The sequence below is a fragment of the Diaporthe citri genome, assembly GCF_014595645.1.
Source record: "Diaporthe citri strain NFHF-8-4 chromosome Unknown scaffold_1, whole genome shotgun sequence".
Lineage (NCBI taxonomy): Eukaryota > Fungi > Ascomycota > Sordariomycetes > Diaporthales > Diaporthaceae > Diaporthe > Diaporthe citri.
This window is the reverse complement of record NW_025064846.1, coordinates 11,844,817-11,861,530: the sequence shown is the minus strand read 5'-3', so window position 1 is coordinate 11,861,530 and position 16,714 is coordinate 11,844,817. Positions and strand designations below refer to the sequence as shown.

Genomic DNA, 16,714 nt, shown 5'->3' with positions numbered 1-16,714 from the left:
GCAGTGCTCAAGTAGCTACGTGCATTGAAACGCTTGCAGCACCTGATCCATTCCGAAATTATATGATCATGATGCAGTTCCGTCTACGGCCATACATTCTAGAAGCCTGTGTATGGAATGGACACGTATGGTAGTGCACGTGAATTTTACAGACGGTACTGTTATAGTCAAATGCATAACAGTCGACGAAGCTTTCAACAATGCCATCACCCGGGCCTGGAAGGCGCCAACAGAACGTGGGAAATTATGCACCAACCACGCAGAGCCAAGCACATATCCGAGTACCCTGCTACGTGGTAAGAGCTGGTGAGTCAATACTTCCTGGGATTGTCCGTTCGGCCCGGGCACTGATGATCCATGGACAGCATTGTCACTCCCTCGGCCTCAGGTACGTTCTGGGGCCCAATCTTGATGTGTCTTTTTAATTGCAGGCTCATAACTATCACACACTCTTCGCGTGTGCCAGTCTGTTTCGGGAACAATTAGGTTTCGAATTTCTTGAATCTGTCAGTAAGGAGCTGACCCACCAGTGGCTCACTGTCACATTTATTCCTGCCGTTGACACTCACTCTCTAAAGTAGTATACTGTCACACCCACATACGAGTCCTTGGAAGAGGTCGATGTATGTCGTGTGAATCACAAATAGGCTCCAGATTTGGACTTCGTCTCAGGGGCCCGGCGCTTAATCGGGGTACAGTGAATCATAAATCCATCCTGTATAAAATCCCGAGACACTTCCGTCCTTTCGACTCCCGTCTGTCCACCCTCTCACCAGACACATGATCGCAAAGAACGAGTTCTCCACAAGAAATCAAACGTTTCAAAGATCCAGTTCCAAACAACATCCAAAAAACACTCTGATCATCGTACCTGTCATCAAGATGCGCGCTACCACCAAGACTGCTCACGTCGTCTGCAGGGAGACCTGTAAGGCATGTGGCAAGCCTTACAAAGACTGCACATGCGCTTGGGGAAATTAGGTAAGCTCAGAGGCGCAGGTGGTTGATTTGATTCAAGTACGCTCGGCGTCCCAGAAGAAGAGACAACCTGGTCAGCTTGACCGGTGGATCTGAATGAGGTCTTCCTCAGAAACTCCGTAGACCACAAATCAATGAAATTTTAGCTTCAAATTAATATTGCTATGTACTATGTGAAGGATATCGGCGTCAAATATCAGTCCTGAAGTCTGACTTTAAGATGTGCGACCAAGGTCGTAAATAGACTTACATATGCCGGTACCCACTTCCGGAATCACCTTTATGCTCAAAACAATTGCTCACGGACAAGATACATCCCAACTCCCAAACAGCCCAGAAATATTTCAAATCCCCTATCTGCTTCCGGATTCTCAAGAGCATCGTCTGACTTTAATAACAGTATAGTGACAGGAAAAGCTATGCTATAAAGCAACCCCTCCCCTGCTCAGCCCAGTCAACCAACAGTCCCTGTCCCTGCCTCGGTGTCCCCGCTACGCCCTCAACTCGCAACCCCCACAACGGCGCCCACGATCCACCCATGATACCCACAACCAGCAAATTTCTTATTCAACACCACTCTCAGGGCTGAGACCATCACGGGGCGTCTAGCTCAAATGGTAGAGCGCGCGCTTAGCACCTCCAATCTTCTTGGAACTGCGCGAGGTACACGGTTCGATCCCGTGGTCGTCCATCAAGCCTAGATATCACCGCTCCCGAGCGAGCAATGTGGCTCGTTAGGGTTGGGATCACTTTTGCTCATCGTGATACTGTCCTGGGAAGCTCAGATGAAGCTAGATCTCCGCCCATTTAACGGATAAGGCATCATTTTTTTGCCTTTCCGCTACCGCATATAAGGTGCTTTTGAGCTTATGCTTAGGAGCCTGTTGTATTTCAAATTATCGTGCTTGTCCTCGGAACACCCACTTGCACCAAGTCGGTTTGCCTTTGAGGTATGCAATTCGTCCTAAGAACATGCAGATTCAAGCACTCGATCTCAAACCTAGATTTCTAGCTCTAGGGGACCCCTTGAGCACGGCGGCCAGCGTGGCCGGGTTCATCATGCTATTAATACCCTGCAGCCCAGGGCCGGGCATGCATAAACCGGGGAAACGTTCTCCTGTTTTGCAGGCTTGGTGCGGCTGGGCATTCTACTTGGAGTGCGGGAAGCTTCTTGGTCCTGCATATCTTTGTGCATCTAATCAAGATCATCGCTGACGACTTGCCGGCTGCGAGTGGTCTTGGTTGTTGCCAGGGGGACCTACTGACGCCTTCGACGTGCTGCCCCAATCTGGTAACCTGGGGATCGATCTCAAACATCAGTGGCTGGTGTCAGATAAGGATGCACGTACGGGAGATCCTCCTATAGGGCTTGACAAGTCGACCTATACGACAGTTCTATAGGGGCTAGCCGTGGTAGTACTCTCTCCTGTCAGCCTGTCAGTGTTCGAGATCTCCTGCCGCGGGAGGTAATCCTATAGGGAGAGTTCTGGCAGCCACATCACGCGCTAACGTTTGAGCTGCCTGCAGGCCACGGCCTGCATTCGTATATGTTACAGGTAGATCTCCCCGTAGCGTCGCCGCCAGGGCCGTTGCGCGGTCAAGGATTGGGCGCCCGCCCCCTTAACCCCCGGGGCCCCGGGATGGTTACCCTGCCACCCGCATAAATTTCCCGAGAAACGTGGGGATCCGTGTTGCCGGCTGGTGGGTGTCAGATAGAGTTGCAAACTCGCAACCGCCGCCCACGCATCATCACGCAAGCAGCAAGCAACCCTATGCTATCTGCTGCACCCTCTCTTACCCCCACCGGTACGAGAGGGCGGCGACGGGTCTTATAAGGGCCGCTATGATAATTAAGCTCACTGGTCGTGTCACCGTCGCATCTCCGTGGGAAAAGAGGTGGTTGGATGCCGGTGCGCGTCGCGCAAGTCGTTTATAGTTTGGGACACCGAGCATATGCACCGGCGGCACCGGCCAAGCACTGGCTGTACGTCAGGTCTTGCGGCAGTCGTGTCTGAGCGCTTTTCGCAGACGGCCTTGCATTGACGCAACACTGCTTGCGTGCTGATAAGCGAGCAGCAGCAGCGGCCAACACGGCAATTAAGCTTCAAACCCTGCGAGTAGTGTGCAGGTGCGATCAGCAAACGCGCCGTACATCCCCTTCCTGCATGACTGGACACCTGTCCCTTCTTATCTGGGCTACGGCCCCAGCCGCCGGGCGGGCGCAAGAGAGGGCTTCCGTCTCGGATTGTTCTCTTGCCTTCCCCCAGGCTGCATTGCGGAAGTGCGATGGGATCCTACACTCGACGTTGCATGGGTCGGCTAAGACGGCTTGACGGTTCCCAACTCCAACCCCCTGACAGTCCAACGCTCGTTCTCGACGTTGTTGTTAAACAATAGGTGCTGCTTCCCCACAAGTCATCGGAGAGTCAGTCTGACTCTCTTCCCTGGCTCTTGCACAACCCTCGTTTAATCACAGTCGATGTCGTTATAATCTTCATTCTTTCTTGTTTCCCAGACGCCCAGTCCCGCCTACAAAGGGGGCTTCCTCCGTCATGAGTACCGGGAATGCGACACTGGATACAGTGGGCGCCGCTTCCGGGGCAGCGACCGTCGAGCTGGCGGTCGAATGGATCGCATATCTCGTCATAATAATAGTTATCACGGCCTTGCGCACCTACGCGCGGGCGAGCATCTCCGGCAGGAGCGGACTTGGCTGGGATGACTACCTTGTCTGGATCGCAGTGGTTAGTCCTGCTCTATTCTACTCTGCGCTGATTGGATACCTTCATGTGGCTTTCGATGTTGCTGGCTGACAGCTTTGCAGGTCTGGTACGTTATCCTCAACGCTGAGGTCTATGTGATTGGCGTCACGGCTGTTGGCATCGCAAACGACTCCATGACAAACGAGTACCGCGCTAGGCTTGCAAAGGATGGCCCTGGGAGCCAGGAGTTTGGGCTTCGAGTCCTGGGATCCAAGGTGCAGCTAGCTGCATGGATATCGTACTCGCTGGTCTTGTGGCTATTGAAAGGATCTCTCCTCTGTTTCTTCGTGGTCCGGCTCACTGTAAGCTGCCCCGAAATCATTCACTTGTCTTGTTTGTTTGCAACAAATTTCACACACAGTTGGAAAACTCACTCGTTGTAGGAGGGCATCACCGGAGCAAAGAGGAGAGCATGGGCTGGCACAATTCTTCTCATTCTTACCTGGGTCTCCATTCTGGTAACAGTTCTTGCAAGTTGTCGACCACTCAACAAGATGTGGCAAATCTTTCCCGATCCTGGGCCAATTTGCTATGCTGGCGTCTCACCGATTTTGATTGGAGTCACACTCGCTGGCAACATTCTGACGGACATCTACCTGATTTCGATACCGGTCCCCGCGCTACTGCGAGCCTCGCTTGGGAGAGTACAGAAGATCTCCCTCGTCAGCCTCTTCAGCTGCAGCAGTCTCATCACAGCTATGGCGATCGTGAGAGTTGTTGTTATTTTCGTGGTAAGAGGTCTCCGGAAGCTCTCCCGGAGTGTTTTGTCGCTGACACACCCCAGAACTCGAACAGCAACGGCGACGGCGCGTGGGCACTAAGGGAGTGTTTCGTGGGCATGGTGACCACCAATTTGGCACCTATAATTCCGCTTTTCAGAAAGTGGCTCTCGCCATGGCTGGGACGACTTGAGTCCAGCTCCGACGGCAATACGAACCAAGGCACCGGAGGAGCGAGCAGCCGCACGATGAAATCCAAGAGCCGAGACCCAAGGAGTCCAGGGCTCAAACTGAAGACGGCTGGGCGCCACCACAGCTCCGACAGCTCGGAGCATATCATTGAGGTCAACGATGTCGAGATGCAGTCTTACAACAACAGTCCGAACCAGCGCGATGCACCATCCGATCCGACCGTGGGTGGGGAACAGACAGGAAAGTCGTCGAGTGGGAATGGAAATAAAAGCCCAACACTAATCATCCAGAGGAACGGCGAGATGCAGGCTTCGGCAGAGGGTGCGGACGAGGCGACATTTTACAGGAATGGACGTATCCGGGATCGAGACTTGTCGATACAGTAAAGGGATTTCACGAATTAATGAAATATACAATTTATGCTTTGAGCGTAAGCACCAAGCGTTGCCATGAGTTTGTTCAGTCCACCTTAGGCTCCAAGTCATGGTCCATCGACCGAAAGCGGACTGGGCTCAAATTCACGCTCAGACGCTACAGCGCGCACAGCTGCAGAAACGACGTCGCGCGGTGAGTCAACGCAATGCAGGGAATGCGATCAGGTTGACACGCTCGAGCCGGTACTAAGTGCGGGAAAACCGAAACGCATAAGCAACAGGTTTAAATCCGTCCCGCATTGCGCGTACTTGCGCGTATTTTCGAAAAGTTTAATCCGACCCCGAGTTTTGGCAGCGCCTCCGTGCGCGCTGCCCTCCACCTTTCCGGGACAAAGTCTTAACGGCGAGATCTCCGAGGCCCGAGGTGACGGCCGGCCCCCTTTTTTTTCTCAAGCCTTTTTAAGCATCCGGGACCCATGTACTCGGGGTGCGGATGGAATGGCTTGTCCATGTTTTCGTCATCTTATCAATCTGATCAGTTGTCGCTAGTGTCACCGTAAACCGGCGCTGCATTTCGTTATGAGACAGGTCGCTTGACTATATAAGACATCGCTTTTGTTCCTTGCCCTTGGCATCTTTGCATCGTATCTCCTAGGCTTCTTTATAGATATCAGATCTCCGAACATGGCTTCCGGACTTAGAAATGTCGTCGTTGTTGGTGGATCATATGTTGGAATTGTAAGCAGGCGATCCTGGCAGACCCGCCAGGCGTGCTGTTGGGCACGATGAGAGACCCTTGATCACTAACAAGAACATCGAGATAGAACGCGGCCAAGGAACTCGCCAACGTGCTGCCTGCAACGCACCGCGTAAGTGCAATTCGGCCCCTCACGGTGATCACGAGTTCCAATTTACTAAACAGGCATGCTATAGGTACTCCTCATCGACCCTCACAGCCACTTCAATCACCTCTTCGCTTTTGTAAGTTGACTCTCTGTTCCCGTCGCGCGTTACCGTTCCGCAACCGGAGCGGTCCCGACGCGAGCTCGAGGCGAGCTCTCCCTACTTACGAAGCAACCGACAACGCGAGCTCTTCGAGATGGCATAGACGCAGTCGCTCGAGCCCTTTCTACTGTTCCGCCACAACAAAATTATTCTGTGTTGTCCCACTGTGCAATGATGCTAACGATACAAGCCACGATTCGCCATCCTACCAGACTATGAGCACAAGGCCTTCATCCCATACTCGGGCCTCTTCAATGCAGCACCAAATAAAGACCTGCACGAAATCGTGCAAGCAAAAGTTGTGTCACTCAAGCCCAAGGAGTTAACTCTAGACCGAGAATGGAAGGGCTCAAAGCAGCTCCCATTCGAGTATCTCGTCGCCGCAACAGGCACGCGCCTCGCTCCGCCTGGCTCAATGCCTGAGGATGAGAAGGTACCGGGAGTTGAGTACCTCAAGAAGTACAACCAAGGCATCAAGAACTCCAAGTCGGTCATCCTCGTTGGAGGCGGCGCCGTCGGCGTGCAGATGGCCTGCGACCTCAAGGAGATCTACCCAGAAAAGGAGGTGACGCTGGTTCACTCGCGGGAGCACATCATGCCAGTATACCAGGAGAAGCTGAGCGACATGATCAAGGAGAGGTTCGCAGAGCTAGGCGTCAAGTTCGTCGGCGGCTCGCGGGTCAACATCCCGGCCGGAGGATACCCCCTCGGCGGGACAGGCGAGCCCATCACCGTGAGCCTCCAGGACGGGCGGACCCTCGCGGCGGACTTTGTCGTCCAGGCGACCGGGCAGATCCCCAACACGCAGTTCCTCAAGGACCTGGCGCCGTCCTCGAACGACTCCCTCACCAACCCCAAGAACGGGTTCATACGCGTCAAGCCGACGCTGCAGTTCCAGGACCAGGCGTACCCTTACCTTTATGCCCTCGGGGACGTCGCTGATTCCGGGGCGCACAAGGCCGCCCGTCCGGGTTCTGCGCAGGCGGTCGCCGTGGCGAAGAATATCCAGGCCATGGTCGAGGGCAGGCAGCCCAGCGAGGAGATCGTGGTTGGTCCGGCTGGGATTCACTTGACTCTGGGATTGGTAGGTCTCAACGGGGGGAAAAGCCGTGATAAATATTTCGCAGCGACTGACAGATTGTGGCACAGACAAAGAACACCATTTTCAGAAACCCAGATCCCAAGGCCGGAGATCCCGAGCCCTTCATCAACCTGAAGGATGACGGCAGTGCCGACATGAATATTGATGCTGTCTGGGAGAGGCGTGGCGTCAAAGTGACGGACCCGAGAGACTATCATTTGTGAAAGGCATGCTTGCTTCAGCGACCATGATACGCGTATGCTCCGAAGGGCCATCATATAGATAGGTAGATTCATCATCTGTGAGCCACGCTCTGCTTCCGAAGGAAAGACCTTGGTTAGTAAGGCAGTGGGCATTCGATTAAAGTGCTACTCAAGCTTGAAAAGTCTTAGACGGTGTCACATTGAATTCATGCCGTTCGTCCGTGACTAGTCCCCTCATGTCTGCACTTCTAACCACCCTTGACCATATCTCCTAGGATGGAAAAATCACCAATGTCGGCTTACGCTGCCTTTTCCGCTCAATGATCCCGCATATCAATCTTTTCATCACGTGCTAAGGGATTAACCTTGAGTCTTTGTAAGCTCGGGTGCTCGGTGCAATGCTGTGCCGTAAATGGCCGTCATCAAGACTTGTAGGCTTTCAACTCTACGTCGCAGATCTTTGCGATGGGAACCGGTTCTAAAGAGATAATACCTAGGGCCTCAACCATGCAAGCTTTTGATTGTATGTCTATAGTCAAGATTACGGAGCTGAAGCTAAGAAGGGATAATATATATAATTGAACCAACAGGGCCGAACGAATCGGGCCCATGCCTCGCTCTTTAAAGTTGATCTTGCCCTGGCCACAATACACGAACCCAGCAGATGACCTGATCAGAAGAGTTGCAGGGCTCCGGCTATTGTCATGTCGGTCTCTACAGCGCAAAGACATGCAGTGAAGCGTTCTACATCTAAAGTGGTTGTTGAAGTCCTTACTCGTTCTCCTGCACATCGATGACGGTCGACTTGAACTTCCTGGCCGGGACCTTGCGGCTGAACAGGATGTCGATCTCACGGTAGGAGCGGCCCTTGAGCTCGGGCAGGAAGAAGAAGGCCATGACCCAGCACACGCAGGCGGTGCCGCCCCAGACGAAGCCGCACTTGCCCGCGACGTTCCAGCCCGTCGGGTTGAGCAGCTGCGAGGCGAGGTAGATCATGGGGATCTCGGTGACGTAGTAGGCGGCGCGGCCGACGCCCGTGCTCAGGGCGCGGAGCCGCACCGCCGACGTCTCGGCGATGATGGAGTAGGTGATGGGCCCCAGGGACCCCGCGTAGACGAACGAGATGAAGATGCCGAAGCAGGCCTGGGCGTAGTTGGTCGCCGTGTTCTGGGCTATCGAGGCGCAGATGCCGAGGACCATGAGGAAGGTTATGTTGATGCCCGTGCCCCAGAGGTAGATGGTGCGGCGGCCGAACCAGGCGGTGACGAACCAGGAGCCGATGTTGGCGACGAATTGGAGGCATGAGTTGATCAGGCCCAGCTGGAAGGAGAAGTTGGTCGACATGCCGGCCTCTGAGCTGAGAGTTAGTCATCTGAGATCAAGAGATGTCAAGGCTGAGCAGGGCGGTGGGAGGGCCACGACATACGCTCGAAAAAGAAAGTGGCCTGGTTGGCAATCAGGTTGCCGGCAAAGTTCTGTGACGTGTAGATCAAGCAGGTAATGATTGTTCGCCTCAGGTCGGTACCCTTGACAAGGTCGAGCAGGGTAGGGTCACCGCCCTTCTTGGCCTCGATTTCCACAGTTCGCTCGACCATAGCAAGCTCGTTCTGAGCATTTATCTTGGACTTGCGGCCGAGACGCTCGATGGAGCGCAGGGCCTCCTTCTTGCGTCCGTGGCGGACGAGCCAATATGGAGATTCGGGGGCGAAGAAAATGATGACCAAAAGGGGAGTCTGTGTATGTCAGCTACTGAAAATTCCGGGAGACACTTCGTGCCTGACTGCGAGAAGGGTGTTGGACTTACTGGGAAGATCCACTGCAAGGCAAGAGGGATTCGCCAGGACCACTCGTCGTTCCGCTGGTTGAGTGCATACGTCGCACCGCCGACAATGATACTACCAATGGACCAACTCATCTGAAGAGTAGCCGTGCATGCACCACGAAGAGACAATGGCACGATCTCGCTGGCGTAGGCAGGGGAGTTGGCGATGAAGAACCCCCAAGGGACGCCTTCGAAGGCTTGTCCAATCACGAGAACCTCGAGTGAGTTGGCCTAGATGGATCAGGTCAGGCGCCAATTCAACGGCCAGCAACTGCACCAACCGGGGGAAACTCACGAAGAAGGAGATGAAGATTGTGGCGTTCATAAGCACCAGCGCCAAGAGTGTAGTCCACCGGTAGCCAATCCGGTTGGTGATGGGACCGGCCAGCAAAACCCCCACAAACGCACCACATTGGCCGGCCTGGAAAAGGGAACTCTGCCACTTGGTCTCGATGGCCTTGTCAAGAGAACCTGCAACCACGACACCATATTTTTCCTTGAAAGCGGGAAGGGCGACGAAGTTGCCGTTGAGGAACATGTCGAACGACTCCATAACCTGTCAAGAAAAGGCAGCGCGTCAGCCAAAATTCCTGCCGCAAGTACAAGCTCTTCTGGGCATCGGACGAGCCTCTTGGCAGAGGACCGGCGGCACTTACAATGGTGAAGCACATGATAAAAGCCCAGAAACAAGCCCACGGGTACGTCTTGACAGCCTCCCACACGCCCATCTCGTGCTCGCGGTTCTCGCCGTCGAAGGCCTCGTGCATCAGGTCCGGGTTGACCAGGACATCCTCGTGATGGACGTCCTTCTCCTTGAGGTCATCCTGGTGGTCGACATGTTCGCTCTGGCTCGACGAGTCCTTGGTCGGCTCGATGTTGCCTTGAGTCGTCATGTTTACGATGTGCGTACTGTTTGTCGACGCCAACGTGGTATATGGGGGGGAAAAAAAGGAGAAGCAAGGCCAAGAAGACTGGGAGACGGCCAGGACTCGGCGGAAAATGGGTGAGCGAACCCTCACATTAACTAGAACTTGGCGACTCGAGCAGAGTGCCCCACGATTACACAGAATGCCCCACGATTACAATGTAGAAGCGCCACCCATTCCCTTCAATGGCCTTGTTTCGCCCGCAGGAGCCGAGATCCATGTAAGCCGGGCATCGCATTTGCAACGGTGTCTTGCAATTTGTGCGGTTAGCACGAGGTGCCTTTGATCGACGCATCCCCCCCGGCCGGCCCCAGCTTTGCCAGGCAGGGTGCCCCCACAGAGCTTGGGGTAAAATACGGAGAACCGGGGGGCCTGTCCCTACTGGCCCATCTCCCCCCATAAAGCCCAATTTTACAGAGTGGTATCCTGGCCCGTCGAAGCTCGGACAGTGCCGCCTGGGCCGCAGGCGAGCCGAGAAGCCACATTTTTCCATTGCATCTGGCGCACACACTGCACGTTTACGCGACGAAACAGCTGCCTCATTCGCAAGTCGACACCATTGTCAAATCAAGTTGTCTCGTAGATAGTTCAACACCTACCGCGCTGCTCTGGTGAATAGCAGCCGACACGACTCTTCACCGACAGCAAACGACTAAAGGACTCGTGACTTGGACACCGGGGTCAGGGGAGGGAACTTTCAGAGGGGGCGACTGACAGGTACGAACCCCTCGCCGCTGTGGAGGCCAGTACTACCATCCCCAGGCCTATCACAGGCAAGTGTGGAGACCCGTCGCTCTGGATCTCAGTAACAGAGCGAATCAGCAAGGCCTATTTCGAGTTTGACAATGAGCACGCACCGTCAGCTGGCTGCAAGGCGACGCGATCCTGCGCGGAATACCACTCACCCTCCTTCCTCTTCGGGTGCAGCCTCAAAGGACAGGGGTTCTAAAAACACCAAACAAACCGGGCCGACTCCATAGTTTCGGAGATGCTCGTGCGACCCTATGCTATACAGTACGCAGCGATATTCATTCGTATGTACGGTACGTCAAAATCAGGATGCCGCTTCTTTCTTCAAGCCGAGACGCCGGAGGATGTCTCTCAAGTAAGCTACGAAGCGATGTTGAGGCGAATCTGACAACTGACAAACCTGCGTGCTTGCATATGTGGGCCACATGCTTGATTGGCTTATACGGTGGGACGAGGAGCGTCCAGAACGCTGACCGACCTCGACCCGGCCCACAATAAAGATATTCATCGCGCTTGGCAGCTGCAGGCTTGACAAACTCCCTCGGATGTGCCACTCGACTCTGCGATAAGCACTCGGGGTGCGGTATCACGTAAATTTCAATACGAGACTGTGCTAAGCGCGCAGCCTTGGCACAGCGACGAGCCGCACGTCCGCATCCGGCCCCCATTACAACCCAGAAATCCGGCTCAACCGGATGACAGTAACTACGTCTTATTCCTGTACTTCCTCTTGGTGGGTATATGACATCTTGGTGATAGACCACACTAGGGTGGAAAAAAACACAAAATGTATGCACCCAGGAACACCTGGATTGCTTGATCTACTACGACAGGGAGTCGAACCCTGAGCTCAACCTTGGAAGGGTTGAATGTTACCGCTACACCATCGCAGTTGATTGAAGGGTTAGCTGAATTTCGATACTATGAAGGTACAATCATGTTTGTTCTTCAGAATGCTAAAGAACATTCCACGCTGGCATGATTGCCTTGTCGGGGCGTTTATCTAGGTGTCTAAAAGTCCTTCCTCAAGCAACAATTATTAATCAAAAGTGCAAAATGTCTAGAAACTGCTTATTCATATACCCAAGAGGTGAGTAATTGATGATGATGTCTCCTAGGACGAAGATGTTGGCAGCAGTGTCTTGATCCATTGCCACAAGATATTCCCCAGTCAATCAGAGGCTAGTTTCCTCTTCCAATTCCTTATTCAGCGACATAATTTTTTACAGGTCGCGATCATTGCAGGGATATCCAGACGGTCTTCTAGCATGCCACTCTAGGGCAGCCGTACCTAACTTTCACGTGGGCTACGTCTTCAGTTTGTCATCAGCACATCTCTTCTTTGAGAACGGTGTCCAGGTTGCTATGGAAGGTATGCAGTCCGACTATCTTTTCATCCCAAAAACCACGAAGGTGACCATGACTGCTCCGACCTTGTCATTCCGTCAAAGACCGCCGTACCTTGGAGTCCCTAAGAAACCATTGGAGGCCAGAATGTCCCCGGAGAAGCTCTCCCGATGCTATCATGCCTTGTTCTTAGGCGCCGGGACGAGGGCCGTCGCTTTGTGCCACTCCTTGTACACAGCCCGCGCCTCGGCAAGGAGCTCCTCATCCTGGCCCTCGAGAACCTCGCGGCCCAACGTGTCGATGACTCGCCGGAGGCCACCAAGTCCTCCGTTCCACTGCTGGGCACGAAGCTTGAGACCAGCCGCAATCGGTCCATCCTTGCGCTTCAGGAACTCCACGTCGTGATCCAATCCGAAGGCGCGGAGGGTGTTTAGGGCGTGCACGCTGTGGACCACGTTGGGGTGGGGTCGGATCATGTAGCGGCCGTTGTCATTGCTGTCTCTGGTGAAGGCCCTGCTGCTGTAGCTTCCACGCTGCATCTCTTGCAGCATGCAGCGGATGACGTGCTTGAGGCCTCGCTCAGTTACCAGGTTCATGTCGTTGGGTAGGAGAATCATGTCGTCAGACTCGGTCGAGGCCACGTAGTAGTCGTTGACGATGTGGGGAATGTCTTGGTATATGTAAGTTATGCTATGTGGAACCAGCACCCCGGATATCCTGAGGCATGAGGCTTGAGGCATGGGAAAGATGGAACTCACAGTGACGTAACATAGCTTCGTTGACCTTCTCAATGAGGATGATGGGGTTCTCTCGAGCACCGTATGCGATCGCCACACGGTCCGGGCTGTCCAAGATAGCCCGTCGAGCATCAGGACCGAGGCCATCGATGTAGCCAGGAAGGCGACGAGTCTGGGGCTCCTGCTCTGGTGGAAGGGTGTCAGTTGCGACAGGGGCGGCAGGCTTAGGGATCTTGGCCGCCTTCGCAGCCTTGGCTGCGTCCAGGCGGGCCTGGGTGTGGGCAGGAAGGTTGATTTCAGGCATCTTGAAAGTGTCTATTGTTGATAGAAGAGTAGGCTACGGTGGATCAATGATGATCAGGAGAAGTATTGACACAGTTTGTTGTGTTTGTCTATCGGAGACGTGGATGGTTGTGGGTAGGAAGAGGTCGTCAAGGTTTGGGAGGAGTGCTGCGTTTAAAAAGGCTGCCTCTTGATTTCACTTCCGAAAAAGTGTGAATAGATATGTGAATAGTTGGCGTGAATGCCACCGGTTATGGTAAACATTGACCCCCTCGCATCCCCTGGTGTTCAACTTGTTCTATGCCACTGCCGAGACAGTATGCAAAAGCAATTTGCAAGTAATACCATCAGTGAATCGGAGAAGTTCCTCGCAAAATTGCTGCTAAAGAGTAAGCTGTGACCTGTGGGCCGAGATTTGGGTGACGTGGTTCAGAAACAGCCTCACCACGCCGTCGGTCAGTTCAAGAGCAAAGGCACTATTTACCCGCATTCTGTCCTCCATGACCGATGATTCAAAGCATAAATTGAATAGAATGCTGCAAACTTGTGTCACTGAGCGATCTAGCGATACACTGCCTGGGAGCGAGTGCTACAGAATTCCCAAAAGGCCCCAAAGACCCTGGATCAGCATTGAAGCATGCAAAAATTTCATCCTATCAGAACTTAATTATGACCACTTGAAAAATGCGATTGTATGGCAGGTTTGCACGGCTGATCATATTAGACACCATACCTTCCAGCATGACTCCAACCGCTGAATCATCCCCAGTTATGCTTCGCCAACAAACAAGTCCTGACTGATTCAACTGTCTCCTTCCTATGTATGAAAGCCTTGATAATGGTTGGTGGTGGCTATTGAAGCAGCCATGTTCGCCGGAGAACGGGATGACAGCGCCAGGAAGATGGACGGTAAAGTTGCGCCAGCCAGTCCTGCCTCATTCACGGCGCCCGAGGGGACGTGATAGATTTACTCTCAAGTAGACCGACCCAGCGGCTATGTACCAGAAAAGCTGGCAATTTGCGTCTGCATGATCATGGACAGATGCGTCTTCTTGATAAAGACGGGAGTAATTTCACAAGCACGTGAAGCCTGAAAATCTTACCTCATGATCGTGCACACGCTTGAATGTCTTATTCGGCGAGGTATCATGATTCCTCTGGGCTTGTCACACGATCCAGCCAAAATATCGCTGTCCACTCAGCCTACACACCATTACAAAATACCACTGTTCAGCATCGCAGGATACGTTGGTGCCAATTCGTTGGACTAGGAATGCACTCTGTGGTTTTAAGGAGGTGCTCGAACATCTGAATGCCCTGTTAGACAATCCCATGGGATGTGTTAGGTAGCCCTCTACGATGACTCGCCCATCCGTAGTCTCTCAAATTGGCCGCAGATATGCTGTCCTCATTCTCCTTACCGAGTCTCAACCGAGTGGAGGCATTCCTATCGCCGCCCATGGTACCTCTCCTCACAGACAAAACCTGCCGCCGTGACTTGCACCGCCACTCCTGAAATCACCCACCCCTGCTCCGTTTTGCCAGGGGAATCAGGCGTTCTGGCCGGAAGTCTTGCGAGGAGGCTGAGCCTGAACCCGCTTGTCGTAGGCATCCCAGGCCCGGGCGAGGAGGTGCCGGTCCGGATCCCCCAGGAGCTCCCGATCCACGGTGTTCAGGAACCTCTTGAGAGTCCACAGGTTCCCAGACCACTCCACGGCCCTACGCTCCAGAGCGGAGATGATCGGGCCGTCTGGCATAGCGAGGAACTCGGCATCGTAGCTGAGACCGAAGGCCCTCAGGGTGTGAAGACCGTGGATCATGTCCACGGGGTTGCGGCAGGGGCGCATCGTATAGGTGGCCTGGTCCTTCTTGTCCTTGGTGAAGTGGCTGCTCGCATAGCTGCCCCACTCTACCTCCCTCCTCATGTTGACAAACACGTATCTCAATCCCCGCTCGGTCACGAGGGTCATGTCGTCAGGGAGAAGGATGATGTCTCCAATCGCCGTGGTGTGCTTGAAGTTGTCGACGATTTGGGGAACGTCTGTTTGTACTATGTAAGTTGACTGACCAGGGACGACCAAGACGGACTGCAATTATTTTGAAGAGACACAGATATGGCGCCCCATGACAGAAGAAGGATAGTACTTACAGTGCTGAAGCAGGGCCAGGCTGACATGCTCGACCAGAGGGTAAAACGCCTCAAGTGTGCCATAGCCGACGATGACCTTGGCGTTGCATCGCAGGATTTCCTGTCGAGCGTCGAGGCTCAGGCCATCGACGTGTCCTGGAAGAGCAGGAGGCGTCACAGCCAGGCTGGGCTGAGGCTCCTCTGCCTTCGGCTTCTTCGACTCTTTGGCGGCCTTGGCTGCCGCCATGCGAGATTGGGTATGGGCGGGAAAGGTAACTTGGGGAATCATGTTGGCGTTGATGATTGATGTGTGCGTTGGTTGATATATGTTTGTGGGGGTAATGATCGATGATCAATGATGATAGATCAAGGAGGATGGTATGTCTGAGTGAGGTTGACGATGGATGGAGGAAAGGAGAGATGTTCCAAAATTTGGAAAGATTGATGGGCTTAATTATTTGATGGTCAGATGGTGTCTTGCCGACCTTGATCGAAAATAAAGTGAATATAGAAGTGAATACTAAGCCCACGTGAATGGGTTTTATCACCTGGATTGTTAACCATCCAGCCTCTGTGATTGTAGACTGGTCCGTACCAGCTCCGGGACAATATTCCAGTAAAGTATCGCAGTGAAGTCGACTGCCGATCCAATACATGTACGTTCCTTTTAATTACTACAATAGAGAGGATTGGAGATTGCGGGCCTAGATCCGAGTCGTAGCAATTCAAGGCGTCACACAGCCAGGCCAGTGACTCATAGCATGAAGCACGATAGCCAATCACGTTCATTTGAACAGTCCATCTCGACGGAGAGCATGGGGAAAGAATCAAGTTTCAATGGTGCAGCGATGTCGATGTCGACGGATGGTAACGGTCCAGCAGCCTGTCCCGACTCATCCTGTTGATTCACTCTGAATTGAATGTGAACACTATTTATGACACTGTTATACGCCAATGGAGGCTGTGCGGTAGCAACTATTGAAGCGAACCATCTCAAAAATGATGAACTATGACTCTCAGCTTGCTCCCACTCGGCAACGCCATATTGTTGGCAGCGTCGCCGGCTACTCGATCCAAAAGATCTGAAAGTCTGCAACTAGATGGCATGAATGCACCGACCTCTCAGAAAGTCGGACACATCCATACGTAGGCATTTATTGATGCGAGTAGATGGTGCACAATATGCCAGAGCCGACTTTAAGGCTATGTAGAGCTCTAACTCTAGGGCTGGCCCGCCCGGGAACTGAACATGGGCGGAGCGGCATGTCGATCGCAGATGATTACAAATACTGGGTCAAGGGTTTGAGAAGCTTTTTTTGTTAACTTTTCAAATTACCGAGATCATGAGATGAAGATTAAATATTATGTTGTACCTCCATGACTGGAGGATAAGGCACCAGCGACAACT

At 53.3% G+C, this 16,714-nt stretch overlaps 5 protein-coding genes and 2 non-coding genes across 7 annotated transcripts; 3 read left to right on the top strand and 4 right to left on the bottom strand.

Moving 5' to 3' along the window:
• The first annotated feature begins 1,577 nt into the window (after positions 1-1,577).
• On the top strand, positions 1,578-1,669 carry INS49_003087. Its single transcript has one exon. It is a non-coding gene; the product is annotated as a tRNA-Ala (tRNA).
• Positions 1,670-3,530: 1,861 nt separating this feature from the next.
• On the top strand, positions 3,531-5,037 carry INS49_003086 (uncharacterized protein; the record flags this gene model as incomplete). Its single annotated transcript, XM_043163883.1, has 4 exons — positions 3,531-3,722; positions 3,803-4,042; positions 4,124-4,471; positions 4,525-5,037. 4 exons carry the CDS (start codon positions 3,531-3,533, stop codon positions 5,035-5,037), a joined length of 1,293 nt encoding a protein of 430 aa, XP_043032389.1.
• Positions 5,038-5,709: 672 nt separating this feature from the next.
• On the top strand, positions 5,710-7,335 carry INS49_003085 (uncharacterized protein; the record flags this gene model as incomplete). Its single annotated transcript, XM_043163882.1, has 5 exons — positions 5,710-5,763; positions 5,850-5,894; positions 5,959-6,006; positions 6,221-7,114; positions 7,180-7,335. The coding sequence occupies 5 exons, from the start codon at positions 5,710-5,712 to the stop codon at positions 7,333-7,335; spliced, it is 1,197 nt and encodes a 398-aa protein (XP_043032388.1).
• A 750-nt stretch (positions 7,336-8,085) lies between these two features.
• INS49_003084 (uncharacterized protein) lies at positions 8,086-10,029 on the bottom strand (the record flags this gene model as incomplete). Its single annotated transcript, XM_043163881.1, has 5 exons — positions 8,086-8,666; positions 8,741-9,047; positions 9,119-9,367; positions 9,432-9,692; positions 9,793-10,029. 5 exons carry the CDS (start codon positions 10,027-10,029, stop codon positions 8,086-8,088), a joined length of 1,635 nt encoding a protein of 544 aa, XP_043032387.1.
• Positions 10,030-11,634: 1,605 nt separating this feature from the next.
• On the bottom strand, positions 11,635-11,705 carry INS49_003083. The gene has a single exon. It is a non-coding gene; the product is annotated as a tRNA-Gly (tRNA).
• Positions 11,706-12,335: 630 nt separating this feature from the next.
• On the bottom strand, positions 12,336-13,200 carry INS49_003082 (uncharacterized protein; the record flags this gene model as incomplete). The annotated part of the gene is made up of 2 exons (XM_043163880.1): positions 12,336-12,829; positions 12,918-13,200. The coding sequence occupies 2 exons, from the start codon at positions 13,198-13,200 to the stop codon at positions 12,336-12,338; spliced, it is 777 nt and encodes a 258-aa protein (XP_043032386.1).
• Positions 13,201-14,728: 1,528 nt separating this feature from the next.
• On the bottom strand, positions 14,729-15,553 carry INS49_003081 (uncharacterized protein; the record flags this gene model as incomplete). The annotated part of the gene is made up of 2 exons (XM_043163879.1): positions 14,729-15,219; positions 15,328-15,553. The coding sequence occupies 2 exons, from the start codon at positions 15,551-15,553 to the stop codon at positions 14,729-14,731; spliced, it is 717 nt and encodes a 238-aa protein (XP_043032385.1).
• Positions 15,554-16,714: the final 1,161 nt, after the last annotated feature.